At 50.3% G+C, this 18,849-nt stretch overlaps 1 protein-coding gene across 1 annotated transcript; it reads right to left on the bottom strand.

Annotated features, from left to right (window-relative positions):
- Positions 1 to 615: 615 nt before the first annotated feature.
- ONECUT1 (one cut homeobox 1) lies at positions 616 to 18,391 on the bottom strand. The gene is made up of 2 exons (XM_035131800.2): positions 17,278 to 18,391; positions 616 to 2,336 (listed from the first exon to the last, which is right to left on the bottom strand). Exons 1-2 carry the CDS (start codon positions 18,389 to 18,391, stop codon positions 2,044 to 2,046), a joined length of 1,407 nt encoding a protein of 468 aa, XP_034987691.2. The 3' UTR covers positions 616 to 2,043.
- Positions 18,392 to 18,849: the final 458 nt, after the last annotated feature.

Raw genomic sequence — 18,849 nt, 5'->3', positions numbered from 1 at the left:
ACTTGGCTTCTCGCAACGAGGGAACCGTCAGAAGGCCCTCGGTACTGGACCTCAGTGTCCAGGCAGAACGATGGGGGGTGGAGGCGCTCCTTCAAGGTATACTGGACCGAGGCCATTTACAACTGGTGGCACTCCAAACTGCCTCTCCCCCTGCCATCCTAAAAGAACACATGATAAGGCCTGCTTCCCAAGGGAAGCAACAGAGGTTTCTTCATTTACTTTCAATATCATTAGAATTCCTCCCTAGTTTTAACTATATCTTCTTAAAAAATATCTGCACGGACTTCAAAATAACTTCCTTCCATTGGTTTAAGATCATGGACTAGGATCCCACCCTAAGGGAGCGGGAGCCCCAACAACTCTCGGTTGCATTGTGGCTCACTTTAGCTAGGGCAAAAAAAGTTGTTGCCTGTATTTTAAATGATTATAATTTAAATTTTACAAGCATAAATATATATGTAAATAAAATGCACACTCACTCTCTGTGTGTAGCATTGATATATATTGTCTGGAAGCTAGTCATAGCAGCTGTTTGCCTAGAATTTCTAGTAATAAAAAAGGTACCGTAGTTTGACACACATGGGCAACCTGAATTTCTGTACCATGAGCCTCTTTTCTGACTTGGGGGGACTTTCAAGTATTCCTACTGGAGCCCTGGGTTTTCACATCAAGAAATGCAGAGTCCTCCACTGTAAGGGGAAGAAAGTACAGAGAACCTCCCCCTTGCATCAGAAGTAGCTCCTCCCCAAGCAGTGATGGAAGCGAGGGCTCTGAGGAGGCCAGTGAGGAAGTGGAGAGAGAGGGCCAGGGCTCCAGCAGCATGGGAGAGCCCCGGCTACACAGGATGGAGAAAAGAGAGGGAGAGAATGGGGAAAAGGAAAGCATGGAGCGTAGACCCTTTCCTCCGGTTCCGGAATTATGCAGGAGAAAGAAAGGGAGGAGATTCACTGTCCCGAGACTCCTATGTTGGAGAAGATCACGTGGGGGGGGGGCAGTGCCGGATTCTGCATCGGAATGAGCAGACATGTTTTTACACACCTGTCTCACTGTAAATAGATTGCACTAATAAAAACTGTTTAAAGTCAAGCATGAGGAGCGTCGTTACTCTAGAGTAGTCGCAAGAACCCCTGACATCCACAAAGTGTAGTTTACCATCATATCGGTTCTACACTACTGTCTTGTACCACTTGAGTGGAGAGGAAATTGCCACAGTTGGAACAACAGTTTGTCTTGCTTAAAGCTGAATGCTTGGCAACAATTCAGTGTTCACCCCTACATCTCTACATAGAACTTTGTGTAAAAAATAGCTTTGGTGTATTAAAAGCATTGCAACAAAATACCTGCAATATAATTATAAATGTGTTCTTTGGTACCTACCTGTTATTTTTTTTACAATGAAATTGTGGGGTTGTTTTGGTTTTTTTTTTTAAAAAATGGACACATCCCTTAACAAACAAAGAGAATGCAATTGGTTTAGGAAGCATTTGAATTTCTTTGCCTTATCTGAACTTGTATCCAGGTATTGAACTGGAAAAAGTTCAAACAATGAAAAGAGCAAAATCACACTACTTTTTAAAACGAACTCATGTGACTCAATGCTGTTATGGTTGTACTTTCTGAGACCAGCTCTGGCTATGTTCCTCGCTGCTGGTGGGCACCCGGAATCCTATGTACATCTTTCACCTCCGTGGTGTTGCTGCAGAAACAAAGAGCCGTATCCGAGAGCATCCTCATCACTGGTAAGAAGCAATGGCTGCCCTCCAGATCACTAACCAGCCACATAGGGTGGAACAGATCATGGGCGAAGGTGTAAAGCCAGCAGCCTGCCCTCTTTTCCCAGCCTCTTCATTTTGCAAGCCATCATCCCACTAAAGTGTGTTTCTTCTAGCCAAGTCATCATCAGGTGAAGTTAAGTCTTTGGTTTCTTTGGGGCTTATAAATAACATTTTTTAAAAAGAGTTAAAGTATAAACCTGCTTTCTGGAAGTCCTGTTCAGTTATTTTTTAAAGCTTTTCCACCGAAGATTAGTTTGTGGTCAATTCTTTACGCTTTGGTACAAGTGCTTGATGAGGAAGATGAGTTGCCTGAACTGGAGCTGCCCTCCTCTTGCCACTTATCCAGGCTCCTTCGTCGCGCGTTCATGAAAAAGTTACTGACCGTGCTGAGCTCCAGACCCAACTGCTGTGAAATGGTGATTTGCAAATCTTTGGAAGGGCGCTTGTTTTCCTTGAATATTGCATGTAGAGTCCGGCGCTGGACGTCCGTAAAGACCAACCTGGGCTTCTTGGGGGTGTTAGTTTTGTCCTTCCCATGCTCTTGCTCTTTCCGTTTGCAAGCTGAAATGAAAAAGAACACAACACTATGGCTTGACTTCTGTGCAAAGTGTGGGGTTTGCAGCCAAATCACAAATGCATGTTTTACTAGACAGGCACAGGGCCAGTACACAGAGTGTTCTTGAACTTTCAAGAAAGGACCCTCTATGTGGTTACTTCTCCTCTGGGCAGGAATTCTGTAACAAAGAGATAATCTTTGATACTTCTTACCTGTACTGTATTTGCTGTCTGCATTGAAATGTAAGTAAATCTTTTTTGTTTATCTTACTAAAAACATGTGGTTCATTCTCTGCAATGGAGGCGAAGAAGAGGAGGTCAACAGGCCACAAATAAAACGGATAAAATTGTGTCATTGACTTATTCCTAAGCTTTAGTAAACTGCAAAAACTGCTAAAAAGGCTTCACAGCCCATTTATTTTCTCTATTTCTCCCACACATGAGGGAATAGGAGGTTTAAATCTTTCAGTCCCTGTCTCCCACAGTAAATGTTGGCAATGTTTTAACTGCTGACATTTGCAATAGTTCTTGATATTTTAGGATCAAGATTTGCCCCCCCCCGATAGATAGATAGATAGATATAGTTTTATTGTGAGGGGGTGGTGAACCCTCAAAGCAGTTTACCAAACTCCTGTGTTCTTGGTATGTTGGGGCCTGCTGTGCAGAGGGCAGATCAGCTAAAGCTCTCCCTGCTATTCCTCAGAGATCTACCAGACTGTGGACAAAAACCACACCAGCCCCGTGAGCTAGCATGGCTGTTTCCCCTCCCATTGAACTACCAAAGCAGGGAAGCACCCCACCCTCTGCCCTGGCTGGTGCAAGCTTGGCAGGATTGGTACGTGGTCAAGCTTCCAGTGCAGACTCCCCCTCCCCTCCCCTCCCCACTCCACCCAGTCTCCATAGAATTTCTGGGGCCAGGAATTATTTTTAGACAGCATAAATATGATAAACACGCTTAGCCAGCGGCTCCCATAATTTTGCATGGTTGTTCCCTTTGGTGGTCACTAGGTGGTGGCCTTGTTCTCATTGATGAAGCATATTTAAGCACAGTAGGAACAATCTTCTCCATCTGATTGTACTGGCAGGCTCTGCCCCCGCAAACCCCGGCCCGGCCCAAGACATTTGGGCACCTGAGGCGAAAACACAAAATGCCACCCCACTTCCAGGGAAGGCGTGAGTGGAGACCTGCATCGGGGACAAGAGCTTACCTTCCAAGTCCCGGACTGCAGAATCTGGGACCGGCAGCCGTGTGACACCGGAAGTTGCGTTGACGTAACTTCCGGTGTCGCTTTGCCCTTCTATGGGCACCAAAAATGGCCACCGCCGGCTTCAAAAGTAACTTCTACGCATGACCGGAAGTGCGTCGACGCAACTTCCGGTGTCGGCCCGCCCATCTATGGGCACCAAAATGGCCATCACGGACACCGGAAGTCGTATCTACGCACTTTCGGTCATGCGTAGATGCAACTTTTGAAGCCGGCGGCGGCCATTTTTGTGCCCATAGAAGGGCAAATCAGAAAGAAAAAAATGGCCGCCGGCAGGAGAAAATAACGGAGAAAAACGGGAGACGAAGTGATACAGGGGACCAGCGGGAAAAGGTAAGTAAAAACGGGGGGTTTCCCGGGGAAAACGGGAGACTTGGCAGCTATGGACAAGAGGGGTGTGAAGATCTACTTCAGGAGCAAACGAGGGAGTCAAATCAACCTTATGCAACGGTTGAAGTGTGAATAAAAGGCAATTGCAGGGGTGGGTGCAGAAACCTGGAGACCCCTGGAGGGCACCCCACCTCCCTGGGGTGGAAGGAGACCAGCAGCGCTGCTGTGAAGATGGCATTTGGGGAGAAGGCCGCCAAGGAGGTGGCAGATCCAGTCTCCAAGGAGTGTGTTGCCGCTGACCTGCCAAAGCAGCAGTGGACAGTGTCTTCCTTGGAGGCCAGAGGATTCCTTATCATAAGTACAGATTCTAGGCATGCAAAGTCTGTTCTGTCTAAAAACACTGTGAGGAACAAGTAAAAGAGTCTTTGCTCTTCCTTCATTATTGATCCCTGCTCGATGCACTCCATATAGAAACCGAGCAACAACAGCTTCATTTGTCTATGGGGCATAAGAAAGTAAGAGGAGCTTGCTGGATCAGGCCAGGGGCCCATTGAGTCCAGCATCCTGTTTGCACAGTGGGAAGCCAGCAAGCGGGAGCTGAACACAAGGGCAATGCCATGGAGGGAGATCAGACTTAGAGGGTTTTGTGGGTGTTTTTTTAGTACTGCCCCCTCCCCATGGAAGCCAGAGGCAAAGTAGTGGTTTGGGAAATAGAGCAGAGCCAGTTATAGACAGCAGTGCACGAGCCACACATTGGGATATTGACATCCATCTACAACTGCAAATTGACAGCTATCCTTTCACCTTCACTTAGGGTGTCTTGGGTCAAATTTTGAGCCAAAATACATCAGTTTCATGTGAATTTCTCCCCAGTATTTCTCCCACCTGTTTCCAAAAAGCGGTCAAGGTGGTCAATAAACCAAATGTATGACAGCACTAGCAGTCTCCTATCCAGCATTGCTTGGGAATTATAAGAAACCCCAAAAAAGTCGGTGCAGCCTTGAAATCAATGGTCAGAATCAACGTACTTTTGAAAGATTCAGTCTGTCTTCTTCTTGATTCCAAATGGTGTCTGATTTTATCCAGACATAGACAAAAACATGGTCCTTGATGTCAGGAACCAGCATGCAGAATTTTGGTTACAACATCTCAAGTGCATAGAGCAGGCAGGGGTCAGCAACCTTTTTCATCCGTGGTCCAGTCCACCATCCTTTTCAGACCATGTGGTGGGCTGGACTATTTTTTTTGGGGGGGGGGAATGAACAAATTCCCATGCCCCACAAATAACCCAGAGATGCATTTTAAATAAAAGGACACATTCTACTCACGTAAAAACACCAGACAGGCCCCTCAAATAACCCAGAGATGCATTTTAAATGAAAGGACACATTCTACTCATGTAAAAACACACTGATTCCCGGACCATCCGCGGGCCGGATTGAGAAGGCGATTGGGCCACATCCAGCCCCCGGGCATTAGGTTGCCTACCCCTGGCCTAGAGAACAAAAAGATTTGCTTAAGATGCTCTAGCTTCCTGTACTAGCTACTGTTGTCCACTAGATGGAACACGCTCTCTGCATAAAAGGAGGAGCTCAGTCAAACAAAAGAGGGAAAGGGGGCATCTGCTCAATGTGACTCATCTATTCCCATTTCAGTAGATGTTGGAGGTGTCGGAACAGCAATATTCTAGCAGCCCTCTACATATCATCACACACACACACACCAATCATCATACTGCCATTCATCTGAGTATCACAGGCTGGTTTACAGTACAAAAACACAAAAATACATAACATAAGAACAAACTAAACAATAAAAAACCCACAGTTTAAAAAGGCCATATACATACAAACAGATGTAAAGATTAATGGCATGTGCCTCTTTTTCTCTAGTGGAGTGTGCAGAACGAGGGCAACTTTAGGGCCAGAAGTAGGAAATGCTAAACGAACCATTTCTTCTTAATAGCTGCTGGCAAAGTTGCCTTCTCTGAGCTCTCTTCTGAAACACCGGCAATATGGCAAACGGAAAATAGGCAACCAATTTAACGGAATCGAAACTTCTGCCAAAAGGTAATGGAGCTAGCTGGCTGGCATACTCTTGCCAGGTAAGAGGAAGTGGAAATGCTGACTACAATCTGCCTCTTTTGGTTGAACCAAAATCTGCCTCTTTTGGTTGAACCAAGATGAAGGACTGACCTACAATAACTCTAAATGGTTACTGATGCGCTGAGGGAGGAGCATAAATCCCAGGTAAAAGTTCCTCTTTTCAACAACAACAACACCAATAGCAGCAGCAGCAACAACAACAACAACAACAACAACAACAACAACAACAACAACAACAACAACAACAACAACAACGGCTCAAATATTTTGAGCTGAGATGATTTTAAGCTTGATGAAATGAAAACTTAGTCATGTGGTGCAGATTCAAGGTTAGAGATGTTGCACCTGAACCGTTGCTGAGCATTGCTAGGTATTCTGGAACACCTTTGAAGAAACCACAGATGGTGGCAGTAGAGATCACCCCCCCCCCCCACGAATTCCTGCTTCCTCCCACAATGGCCAATCACCTGTTTTCTTTCCATTTTGGGGACCAACTCTCTCCCCTGCTTCCTCCATGCACCTGCGTGTCTCTTACAATATTTGACCAGGTGTAGATCATTGCTGCTTCTGGTCTGAAACAGCGTCTCTCTTTGCAGAGTAAAACATGGCGAGGGCCTGGGCAAGCACACACACACACACACACACACACACACACACACACACACACTGGATGACCTGGAGACACACTCTGTTGCTGGGCTGAAGGCAGCCCATCATAATCCCTCACCCTGTTCTCCCAGTAGCCAGCCAGAGCAACATAGAAAGTGCCTTATACTGAGTCAGACCACTGGCCCATCTTGCTTGGTATCGTCCATTTTTATATTATTTATTTTTACTTATTAAATCTGTATACTGTACTGCCCTTCACCAATAGATCTCAAGGCGATTCACAGCATAAAAACACAAGGTAAAAACACAAAATACTTAATAACAATAACAATAACCTCCCCCTCCCTGCACCTCCCCCCGCAGTCCTCTTCCCCACTTGCCATTCCCAGCAACAGGTTTTCAGAGGTCAAGCATAGCCATATTGGCATCCCAGACTCTGGCAAATGCAAGGTGGAGAAGAAACATTTTGGATCGTTGCCTGGAATGAAGGTGTGTGTCTGAGCCCCCTCGTTTCCCCAACAAAATAAGAAACAGTGAGACATATGGCATTTGGCTGCAAGCAACACACCTGGCAGCAGTTTCCAAAGTGGTCTTTTGGGGAGTCGCTCAGGCAACCGAAGAGCCTCTCTGGGGGTCCTTTTGCTTCCTGGTTGGAGCAGAAGCGTTTCTTTTCACCTTACTCAGAATTTGGCAGTTTGGGTTTTATTTGCCACTGGTGCTTATCTAAGTTCCGAATTAGGGCCCCGGTGACTTGTTCCCACTACTGGGCAACAACCTTCCAACCTCACTTGTAGACAAACATTAACAAAGAATAAATGAGCCCAAGGAGAGGAGGTTATAAATCAATCAGCCACAAGGACGCTGCCAAAAAGCAACTGCAGGTTCCCTTCTGGCACCAGCGCAGTTGCCATTAAAGCATCGAAGGAGGCCTGCCTGTGGTTTTCTAAGGAGTGGAATGACGAGAGGAGGAAGCGTTGGATAAAATACCTCTCCCCACAAGCCAAAAAGGTCTTTAACAAACGTTGGAAACTGAAAATAATCAGCACATGTCTAATATCATCAGGGGTGTGTGTGTGCCGTACAGTGGGTGCCTCTGCACTAAAGAGCCCACTCTTAAGTAACTGCAGATGACGACATGTAGGACCTCCAGGAGGGCCTCTTCAGTGATGGCCTCGTGACCTTAAGGGCAGCCCCACGCAGAACGTATTGTACTAGTGCAGTGCCTGAAACACTCTGGTCAAGCTGTCTTAATGACAGGCAGCAGTGGATCCAACCCCCGTGCCAGGTGGCCAGGAATGGATAAGACAAGGAAAAGTTCTTACCAACTGCTTTTTATTCATTATTTACAGAGAGAGGCTTGGAAATGCAGCCTCTTGGAATGGATGGATAAGACAAGGAAAAGTTCTTACCAGCTGCTTTTTATTCATTATTTACAGAGAGAGGCTTGGAAATGCAGCCTCTTGGAATAATGGCATTGCCCCGAGTGAGTCTCCACCCCCTCCCTCTCTCCCTTCATGTGTCATCACTACGGGTGCTGAGATGTACCCTCTGCCTCTGAGCTCTCTGCTCTCCTACTTTCAATGCTTGCTGGGTTCTGGGAAGGGGGGGTCTGGAATGCTTTCTAAAGACACTGTGTCCCATCAGCTGTCCCCCCCCCCTGGTGCTTCTTCCTCCTCCTCTCCCATTATTTCCCTGCTTTTTCCCTCATCTTCCTCTGAGCTGTGATCTCCCTCAACCGCCTGTTGCAATTCTGAACTGTCTTCTTCTCTGGAAGGGTCAGGCTGGGGAGGCGGTCTCCACCATTCCTCCTCTGCCCAGTCCCTGACGCCTAACCCAAGAATGGAATTACCTGGTGCATTAGCTAGAACAGCGGTTCTCAGTTTGCTGTGCCAAGTTTAAGGTTCTGCAGTTAGAATACTGTACTGAACTCTAAACAACTTGGGACTGAGCGTTGGGGACCAGAAGATACTCTGCAGCACCCCACAGCTCAGTTGTCATAGAATGATAGAACTGTAGAGTTGGAAGGGACCTTGAGGGTGATCCCTGCTATGCAAGATTCCTGCCCACAACAGCCACCCAATGCCACTCCACAGAAGGATGGCACCTTGGACAGCCACCCCACAGAATCAGGGTACCATGATCAGTGGTATTCAACGCCAAGCAACAGTGACATGGGGGTAATGGGGGGCTCTGTGAGATGATCTGGCTATGTGCCCTACAAGATGCTCCAGAATCCCACACAAAGTGGCATGTATCCCCCTCATGGATACTGGATAAGACAAAGAGGAAGGGCATTCATTAAAAGTAGAAAGTTGGAAACAAACTGATGCTGGGTTTTAAATGCCTCACGGGTCCATCAAAATCTGAAGGCTTGGAAGAGATCCAGCCCCTCTTTCTGTTCTTCCAATAGGTGCCTACAGTCAGGCACTCAGCTGAAGAAGTATTTGGCAGGGGTGGGAGGGCCATTTCCCTTTCCTTATTTCTTAATGTACCCCAAAGGCCTGGAGTAAGTATGTGGTGGTCGGGAGGCTTATAACTTTTGGGTACCCACTCTTCATACAATAAAATCCCCGCACTGCACAAGGCCAGCAGCCTCCCGCAGACATTCTGCTACAGAGCTGAAGCAGAAGGCAATGTTGCACCTGACCGAAATTGCTGGCGGGCGCAGACGATCAAATTAATTATGCAATAATAACAGGATCCACTGCACCACATTACAATTTCATCCTAGGTCATAAAACAAATTTATGGCACATGTTTGATGATCAGTGATTCCGCCCAGTGTCCCCAAGCTTTGATTGCAGCCTTTTTTTATTATTATTCTTGCTGGGCTGGTGCCAAATAATCTGCCAGGAAAAAGTGGCATTGGGGGAGAGAGTGTATTTGGAGGAGAGCATGTGGAAATGACAGAGAGGAGGGACAATGTGCCCCTCACAATTCACCTGAGGGTGCGGCAGACCAGCCACTTTATATTGCACCAGATTCTTGGCCAGTCTAGTTGAAGACGACCAGGGAATGGGCACTGGCTGAGAGACCCTGGAAGCAGAGGCACTGTACAAGTCAGAGGAAGGACAAAGAGTCCCAGCTGACCGAATGCAGTCTTGGCATCTCCTCCTTGCATCACAATGGTACAGAGCAGGGCAGGGCAGGAAGCCTCCCCCATTCCCAGCACCCCTTCCTCCTGGAAGCAGCACAAGACCGGCTCTTGGCAGTAAAAGTGAATTCTGCTATCATTTTCAAGAGCGGTGATTGATTGTTGCCTTTAACGTATTGCTTTAATTACCTGTCCAAGGCTGGGAATATTTCAAGCTGCAGTGGCGTTCATTTCCTAACTTGTTACTAAAATACAAATGTCAGCACAAGCCTTCTCCATAGGCCAGCGATGGAACAGGCTGGTGACGCCTCTCTCTCTCTCTCTCTCTCTCTCTCTCTCTCTCTCTCTCTCTCTCTCTCTCTCTCTCTCTCTCTCTCTCTCTCTCTCTCTCTCTCTCTCCAAAGTCTGCCTTAGAACATTGTCAGAGCATTGGTGTGAACCCTAAAGTGGCTGAAGGGGAAGCTGGGTCCTCATTTGACCTCTTCTTGCAACTTGCTCATTGAAGAGGTATTAAAGGGCGCTGAAAGATATTCTGAACTTTCCAAATGAGGGCAGAAGCCCAAAGAAATTCTTCAAGATATATATAAAAAATTGGGCAGATAGAAGGCTGCAGTGTGCTGTAGCAAAAATGTGTGCTCGGGTGGCCTGGCTTACAGATGCTCCAAAACAGGGGTCAGCAAACTTTTTCAGCAGGGGGCCGGACCACTGTCCCTCAGACCTTGTAGGGGGCCGGACTATATTTTGAAAAAAATATATGAACGAATTCCTATGCCCCACAAATAACCCAGAGATGCATTTTGAATATAAGGACACATTCTACTCATGTAAAACATGCTGATTCCCAGACTGTCCGCAGGCTGGATTTAGAAGGCGATTGGGCCACATCTGGCCCCCGGGCCTTAGTTTGGGGACCCCTGCTCCAAAACATCAAGCGGGAGAGGAGAACACACAGGAGCCCATCGGGATTTCACCAGACATGTGTGGAAATCTGCATTTCTCTCTAATGACACCCACACCATAGAACAACAAGTGCAAAAGAGGCATTTAAAGTGGATTAAAGGGCTCCGTCAGCCAAGAGCGACAAATCCACTTTTTAAAAAAGCCCCAGACCTTTTTGTAGTTTGGGAAAGGATGGACAAAAGCATTGAAAAGTATGAGGTGAATTAGTGGCTAGTAGGACGGTGTGTCAGCACCCCACTGGTATATCAGGATGAATGTTCCCTGCCATATAACCATCCTGTAAACAAATCTGACAAAATGCTTAATAAAGTTGGCCTAACCTCCACGTAAACTCTGGGCCAACAAAAAGCTGACAACTGTCCTATTTAGAAAAGGCCCTCGCAAGATTATTTTTTATCTAAAGCATTCAATATCTATTAATGTTTTTAATTATGTTTTGCAAATACTTGTAGACTTACTTTGTTCCAGTTTATATGTTGTAACCCACATTGCTACACACTAAGAAGGGAATTAATTTCAAATAAATGAAATAAGGAAATCAGAACAAAGGTTCAGTAGGTTGTCTGGAGGGGTCCAGAATCCACCTGGTTTGAACTTCAGCTGAGAAATGGAGCCTAAAATACCCTTTGAGCCTTTTTGGTGGCATCAGTGCCACATGCAACCTACAGTAGATTAATGCAGAAAAGAAGCCTAAATGTCAAGCTTGACATTTGCATAACAGGCTGACTGGAGGAACTGCTTTGAGGGTGATGAGTGAAGTTAGTGCTGTAAGACAGTGTTAAAGAGGGTTCCCTGTTTAGGGAAGTTTCTAATGTGTGATGTTTTATCGTATTTTTAATATTCTGTTGGGAGCTGCCCAGAGGGGCTGGGGAAATAAATAAATAAATAAATAAATAAATAAATAAATAAATAAATAAATAAATAAATAAATAAAAATGATAATAATTTCCTCTCATATTCATTCCCCTCCGTAGCCAATGCAGAAATTAGTTCTGCAGGTTGGCCTGAGAAATTTCAATGACCAATGACTAAATGTGCATTTTGATTATCATGACCCATTGGATAATGCTAGTGCTCAGCATCTCCTTTCCTTGTTTTCATGCCCAAACAAGTTTCTGAACTCTTTATTTATTTATTTTAATATCCATAATTTATTTATGGATTTTAATTTATTTATTTATTTTAATATCCATAAAACGGTCCCTTATCCTCACACATGCTCCCATAGCTAAGGAAGACGACGCTGACTTGGAACAGCGCATCACCCCCAGTCCTTGATTCAAGGGCATTTCCCTTTGGGGCGGAGATTAATGGCCAAGCTGCTGAAGTTACCTCCTCTAGTCCATTTCTCATGTTCCATAGTTATGTGGGATTAGCAGAAGCTGCTACATCAGGAAATTAGAAAACCAGAGCAGGCTTTTCAGCAAAGCAGGCCAGCTCCTGCCCCAACCTCAATTATCCTGCCAGGTGGTTTACTACCAGGCCCTGCCCAGGCTGCTGGTTTTACTCTTCACTCTTCATAGCCTACCAGGAGCGCAGGAGAAGGATCATTTCCTCCACCGCCAACTCTGTGCAGTGCCACTAGTAGCAACAGGCGCCCCATTCTGTTGCCCTCTCTGTGCTTGCCACCACCCACTGAGGGCATGTGGGGCTCAGAGTCCCCACTACCTTATGGTGGCTTCCTTAGGAGTAGGAAAACAGCCAGCTGAATTGAATTCCAAGTCTCCTGCTTGGCAACCCCAGCCCATCTCCCCTTGTGCTTTCCCAAGGTGCTTGGACCACCACCAGTAGCATGACTCCAATGGTCCAAGCAATGGGTCAGGGGACAATCAGCCCAGGACAGCCCAGAAATCCAGCTCAGCAGTTTTGAACAGAGTATAGGAAACAGAGAAATGTGGAGATCCAGTGAGCATGTCAATCAAAGCATATTTAAAAAACAAAACAAAAACCTATGCCAGAATCCTGGTCTTCTCTTCCTACACTAGGCCAATAGCAGAATGTACTCGCCTATCTTGGCAGTTCCAGGTTGAGCAGCCCAAGAGGGAAGGAGGTGGTGGGAACCATCCTAATTTAAAGGCTATGCAGCCACCGCACCACCCCCTTTGCTTCCCAATGCCCCCAAACCTATAAAAACATTATTCAGAATTGTGGTTTGCCTAACCCACTAAGTAACAGCAACAATTAATTTCACATTTAATCAAAATCCAATTAAAATTATTTCATTCAATTAATTGAACAAAACTGATGAACTTGATTGAGTGACACCAGCCAGCTTTTCAAGGTCTGATACTCATTTACACCTCTTAGCCCAATGGACACCCTGCTCAGTTTTGCAAATCAAGGCTCCTGTCAGAAAAGGGGCTGAGGGGTTGGCTCCCTTCCCTCGGCTTGTTCTACAGCAAGGCGTGGGAACTGGCGACCCTCCAGAAGGTGCTGGACTCCAACCACCTCTGACCGCTGGCATTGCAGAGGTGAGGTTAGACCCCAAATGGTGGCAGGTGGAGGTGGAGATGTGTAGTCAGTTAGCATTTCCATTGGAAAGGCTAAGTTCTTGTCACCGTGATTTCCTTGTGGCAAGGAGTTCCATAGTTCAATGTTCCCTGAGCTAAGTACAAACATTGGATCTGGAGGGATGGTGACACAGCCTTCTCATTTAAGACAGAATTTGCTGATCCAGATGATCTAAATAGGGAAGTCCATGTTTTACATCCCCCCCATGCCTCTCAATTTTACTAGTCCACTGTGATTTCCACCCCCTCTCCTTCTCCTCTCACACTTGAGCTATACTCTACTCAGATGGGCGGGGTATTAATTATTATTATTATTACTCCTCCCCCACCCATGGCCAGTTTATTTCACATCTCCTCTCCTTTCCACTCACATTCCCTTCTTCCTCCTGCAACAGCTCTCCTCTCTCTATCCCCTTTCCTTCCTATTCCCAGGTGAAAATATGAATCTTTTCCCTCTTCATCTTAATTCCTCTAGCACTGGGCCTTTTTCCAGTGGAAGATGAAGACCTCCACCTGAACGACCTGCCCCCTATACTCAACCTGTGCTGGCACCCGTGCAGTAGAAAGCCTAGGCGGCACAGCCAGGTGGACTTAGGAGCATCGTTGCAGTGATTTCAGGGGTGCCAACTTGAATAAAATATTGAGGACCCAGGTAAGCCCTGCCCCATATAATTGATCTCATGACCTGGTGCATGCACACCATTTTAATGTCAATGCCCATCAACTTGGGGGGGGGCAGCCCCCTCAAATATTTATATGGAGGCAAAGGGACCTCGGCCCCTAGAAGCTGGCACCTATGCACTTAGTCAAGCCATTGATTGACCTAGCTCAGCATGGGCAGCGGGTGGTTTCAGGGGGGGGGGTTATCTGGCAGCCCTGCCTGGAGGTGCCGGGTCTGACCCTTGGACCTTCTGCCTGCGAAGCAGATGCTCTTGTCACTGAGGAGGCATGGAGCCCTGAAACCCAGCTGAAGGAGGGGAGGGCAGAGGCCCTGGAAAAACCCACCCTTGGTTTGCAGCAGAAGCTTCTGCAATTCCTGATTTGAGTGGAAGTCGGAGGAGACCCAGCCGGAAGCCGCGGGAGGATTTCGCCTTTCTCTGAAGAAGCTGCCAGGGCAAGGGGGAGGGGCGCGTTCAACGTCACCGGGGATACCCTGCCAGGAACAAAAACGCAAAGCTGCACCTCCGCACCCAGTCCAGGTTATAGCGCACCGGAAATAAATAGACCCCGTTTAGTGCAATTGTCTGGAAAGATCAAGAGGAGACACGAATTTAAATGCTTGCGAAATGCGCAGATAGGATCCTCAATCTCTATTCCTCTTTCAAGGATTCCGCCCCATTCGCTGCCCAGTGAAACTTTTCCAGGTTGTGCCCCACTCCTAGTCAATTGGGGTCCGCCATTTCTTCCTTTCGGTTTGCCAGGCTCTCTCGGGGGAAAGGGCAACTTGGCCAAACTTTTCAGCACCAGCCCAGCCCTCCTCCCTGGGCTTTTCTCCGGGCGCAGAGAAAAGCCTAAGAGATGGCGGGCTGGGAGACGCTGGATGGGCGCTGGAAGCCGCCTGCTTGTCATTCTGGGCCAGCTGGGCTGCCTCGCAGGGCGCTTCAGCCAGGGAATGAGAGCAGCTTAGAGGGGCGGTTGCGGGGGGAGACCTCGGCAGATGCCACGTGTTTCGGACCACTGGAAAAAGCCACGGTGTGGAAATGGGGGAAGCGAAGGGGCGAGTTGCTGCTGCTGCTGCGGGATCTTAATCGGCCCGATAATTCTTCCCTTAAATGCCGGAGAGCGAGTTATAATCCGGAGGCGAAATTTAATTTGCATTGCCTGGAGTAATTTACGACGTTTCGGACTGATGTTCATACATCAATATCAATCGGCGCAGATTTTTGCCACTTAGGAAGATCATCTCGCCTTTAAAACCTGCACAAAATAAAATCGATCGTGGGTGCATTTGCCGCAGATTGCTTGGCTCGGCTCTGCTGAAAGCCAGGAAAAGCGGCGGCGGGGCGAGGGGGCGCAGGAAGGCGGTCCAGAACCTGCCCGGCCCTCCCCGAGGAGCTACCGGGGAGGAAGGAGAAAGCCTTCCTCGAAGACGGAGATCTCTGGGCCTCCGGCACAGCGGGGAAGCCACCTCGGACGCTGCAGGCGCCTTCTCTGCTGCGTCTCGAGGGTGTCACTGCCTCGTGGCCACAATCCGCCCTGGAGCTGCCCTGGGCTGGTGGAGCAAAAATGGCCAAGCAGGGAGCTTCAGGCTCCTCACCCGTCGTCCGCCCCCCGCAGAAATGATCAGGGGAGAAGCGGGGTAGGAAATCCCGTAGTCTTACACAGCCCCGGCTGTAACATATAGGATGTGGACTCATGATTATTATACAATAAAATATAATAAAAATAACGAAATGTATTTCATAACTGCATTACAAAAATACATGCAACCTCCACGAGGATTGCTTTGCGAACGCGCACCTCTCGAGGAAAGGGCGTGTCGAGTGATTCCGAGATCAAGGGTTGTTTCCTTCCAGTATCGATCTATGCAAATCCCCTCCCAATAATCGAAGGGGAATCTCTTCTCTCCCCGCCCAGCCGCCCTCCCCACGGAAGCAGCCTCTCGGCGGCAGGAGAGCCGTCCAAAGCGCCTCCAGCCAGGCACTCGAGAAAGGCAGGATGGAGCCGTGGGTGATGCGCACGCTTTGCGCAACTTTTGCCGCATCCTTCCGCGACTTTTCTCAGCAAGCGCTGTTTTTGCTTGGGAGCCTCGACGGCTCGGGTCTCCTCAGCGGCTTGGACTTCCCCGAGTCAAAGGGTCATTCCGCCAACCTCAGTTTTGCGGGCTGTTAAAAGCTTTTGCCGGGTTGCAGGCAGCATGCCGAGCCCGGAGGGAAACAAGAGCTGTTTTCCAGGGCGAGAAGCCAGCGAGCGCCTCCAAAAGCCAGGAACTTCCTCGGCTCTTTCAGGCGCCGCTGCTCTGAAGCGCACAGGCGCTACCTGCAAGGGAACTGCGCGCTCCTCCACCATCGCGCCAGGCCAGCCTTTCACCAAGGAGTTCAGCCCAAACAGCTCGCCTCGTTTCTCTTTCCCTCCACACAGCCAAGAGACGCTGCAGAGAGAGAGAGCCAGCTGTGCCCAACGCCTCTCCTGCGTAATAGAGACCTGTGGGGTCAAAGAGGCGGAAGAAACCCCTTCCCAGGCCAGCCTTTCCCCTGACCCTCCTCGCCCTCGAAGGTGCCAGCTAGGGAAGCTCCCGACTTTGGCTTTTGGAAAATTTTGTGGGCAAACGGTTGGCTATTATTTGCTGAAAAGCAAAGCAAAAGAACACGCCTAAAGCAAGGGGCGGGCGGGCGGGCCAAAAATCAACATAGTAACGAGCTAGGTTTGCAAGGAATCATGCACTGAACGCAATCCAAAGCGACCTGCAGCCACCACCGTGGACATTAATCCGGACAGACTGGAAGACACCCAGCGGCGCATGCGTGTAAGAGAAGGAGGCCTCCACACGAGAAGGAGCACGACAGCAGGAGGACCGGGGACGTTTAGGTGAAAACGCCAGAGCTGCAGCCACCGGCCACCGCCTCTTGCAGCCAGCAGCCACGTGTGTGTGTGTGTGTGTGTGTGTGTGTGTGTGTGTGTGTGTGCCGCAGCCCCTTGGCACAACCGTGCGGCTCCGGACGCGAGGAGAGCGCGCGGAGAACGCTTTCGGCAGGAGGGGGGCTTCCCACGTGGCCCCGATTCCTGCCCCATCCTGACGCGCCACAAAGCGCTGTTGGCCAGCTCTGCGCCTCAGAAGACCAGCCGGATCCGCGGCCAGGGAGCGACAAGAAAAAAAGGCCGCGCGGAGAGGTCCCTCCCTCGCTCCTGAAGGCACCGCAACGACACTACACACCCCTCTCTCCCAGTGGCCACCCACCCACTCCATCCGCAATCTTCGGGCTGGTGGGCCTTTGTTTGGGAACGGTGCAGGGGGCGTTTTGGCCGAGCTGGCCGAAGGGGAACAAAGCCGAGAGTCGAGCCCCTTGCGTGTGCAGCCCCCCACCTCGCGCCGGCCCGCTGCTGCCTCCCTCCCACTTCCTCCCCACCGCTCACCTGCCAGCCTGAGCGCGGACATCCTCTGGAATTCGGGCTCCTGTAGCCACTTCCACATCCTGCGGAAAGTCTCTCTGCCGGACTTAAGCTTGCTCCAGGGCTTGGGGTTCCTCAGCAGGTCCGAGAGCGTCCCCTGGGAGCGGCAGAGGACGCGCTGGGCGAAGATGGCTTGCGGGATGCTGTAGCGCTTGAGCTCGGTGGTGATCCTCTGGGCGACTTCTTTGGTGTTGATCTCCTCCATCTGCCCGGAGCCGCTACCGCCGCCGTTGACCTGCCCGGAGGCCGCCGCCGCTGCTCCCGCCGCCGCCGCTCCCGGGTGGGCTTCCCGGGGCCCGGCACCCAGGATCTGCCCGTGGCCCGGCGCGCTCAGGTGGGTGTGGGGGTGGTGCGGGATCCCGTGGAGAGGCCCCATGCCAGGAGCAGAGGTCGGCGTCAGGTGCTGCTCGCCGTGCCTGGCCAGCAGGGCAGGGTGATGCGCTTCGTAGCCGTTGGGGGCCAGCATCTTCTCGGCGGCGGCTCCCGGGTGAGCGTAGTGGGGGAGCCCTTGCTGGGAGCCGTGCAGCCCGCCCAGGCCGGAGCCGGAGAGCGGAGAGAGGCGCTGCCCCATGCCGGGGACGTCTTTGGCGTGGTAGGGCGAGTACAGGTTGTTCATGGACGCGGCCAGGCTCCTTTCGTCCCGCATGAGGGTGAAGCTCCCGCTCACGTTGCCCGACAGCCGCTGGTGAGGATGATGAGGGTGCTGAGACGGGTGGTGGTGGTGGTGGTGATGGTGGGGGAATTTGTCCGCGACGGTGGAGATGGGCGGGAGCGGCTGCAAGGGCGTCAGGGTGGTGTAGGTGCTGCTCATGCTCAGGCCAGGCGGGGTCTCGCAAGCCATGGTGATGGTGGGGTGCAGAGGGCCGCCCAAAGGGTGCTCCGCGCCGCTCCGGTGGTGTGCGTAGTCCCCTCCGTCCAGGAGGGCGGCCATGCCCAGCGGGCGAGCGCCGTGGGCCAAGGGGTTGCTCTGGCCGCCGCCGCCGCCGCGGTGATGGGCGCTCCGGAGCAGGTCGGGGCCCGGCTCATGGCTCACCCCGTGGAGGTCGCCCAGAGTCTCCATCGCCAGTTGAGTGTTCATGGTGGCCGGGCGGGCGGGCTGGCGGCGCGCACATCTATCTGGCTAGGGGTGGTCCGCGAGGCACCGAGGAAGCGCTTCCCTTTGCCGGCTCGCCTGCAACACCGGCACCTTCCCTGCCCCCGAGGCCGCTCCGAAGCTCGCTCGCTCGCCCGGTCTGGGATGTTGCTGCCTAGAATTTGGGTTTTATTGCAGGGGGGAGAGACGCGGCTGGGGGGTTTCCTTTGGTGTTGGAAATGAGCCCCCGGCAGAAGCCTCCCCGCCGGTCCCCCTATAACAGCCTCAGCCGCGCCGCCAGTCGGGCTCCGCGCGCCTCTCTCGCCATCGCCAGCTCTCCCGCTTACTGTTTCAGTGGCTTTGGTGACGGGCTCCGCGGTTGCAGCTGCCGGGGTTGGGAGAAAGCGGGCATGCGCGCTGGGGACTCACGCAGCGCCTCCCCCTTCTCTCTCTCTCTCCGCCCC

Source organism: Zootoca vivipara, chromosome 14 (assembly GCF_963506605.1).
Source record: "Zootoca vivipara chromosome 14, rZooViv1.1, whole genome shotgun sequence".
NCBI lineage: Eukaryota > Metazoa > Chordata > Lepidosauria > Squamata > Lacertidae > Zootoca > Zootoca vivipara.
The sequence above is the reverse complement of the archived record's forward strand: the minus strand, read 5'-3'. Positions and strand labels throughout refer to the sequence as shown.

What these genes read in the sequence shown, in the direction of transcription:
- ONECUT1 (XM_035131800.2), bottom strand. Translation starts at nt 18,391, where the DNA reads ATGAACACTCAACTGGCGATGGAGACTCTGGGCGACCTCCACGGGGTG. An exon ending in GTCCGCGCTCAGGCTGGCAG is followed by an intron (nt 2,337 to 17,277) that starts GTGAGCGGTGGG and finishes TTTTCATTTCAG; the next exon opens with CTTGCAAACGGAAAGAGCAA.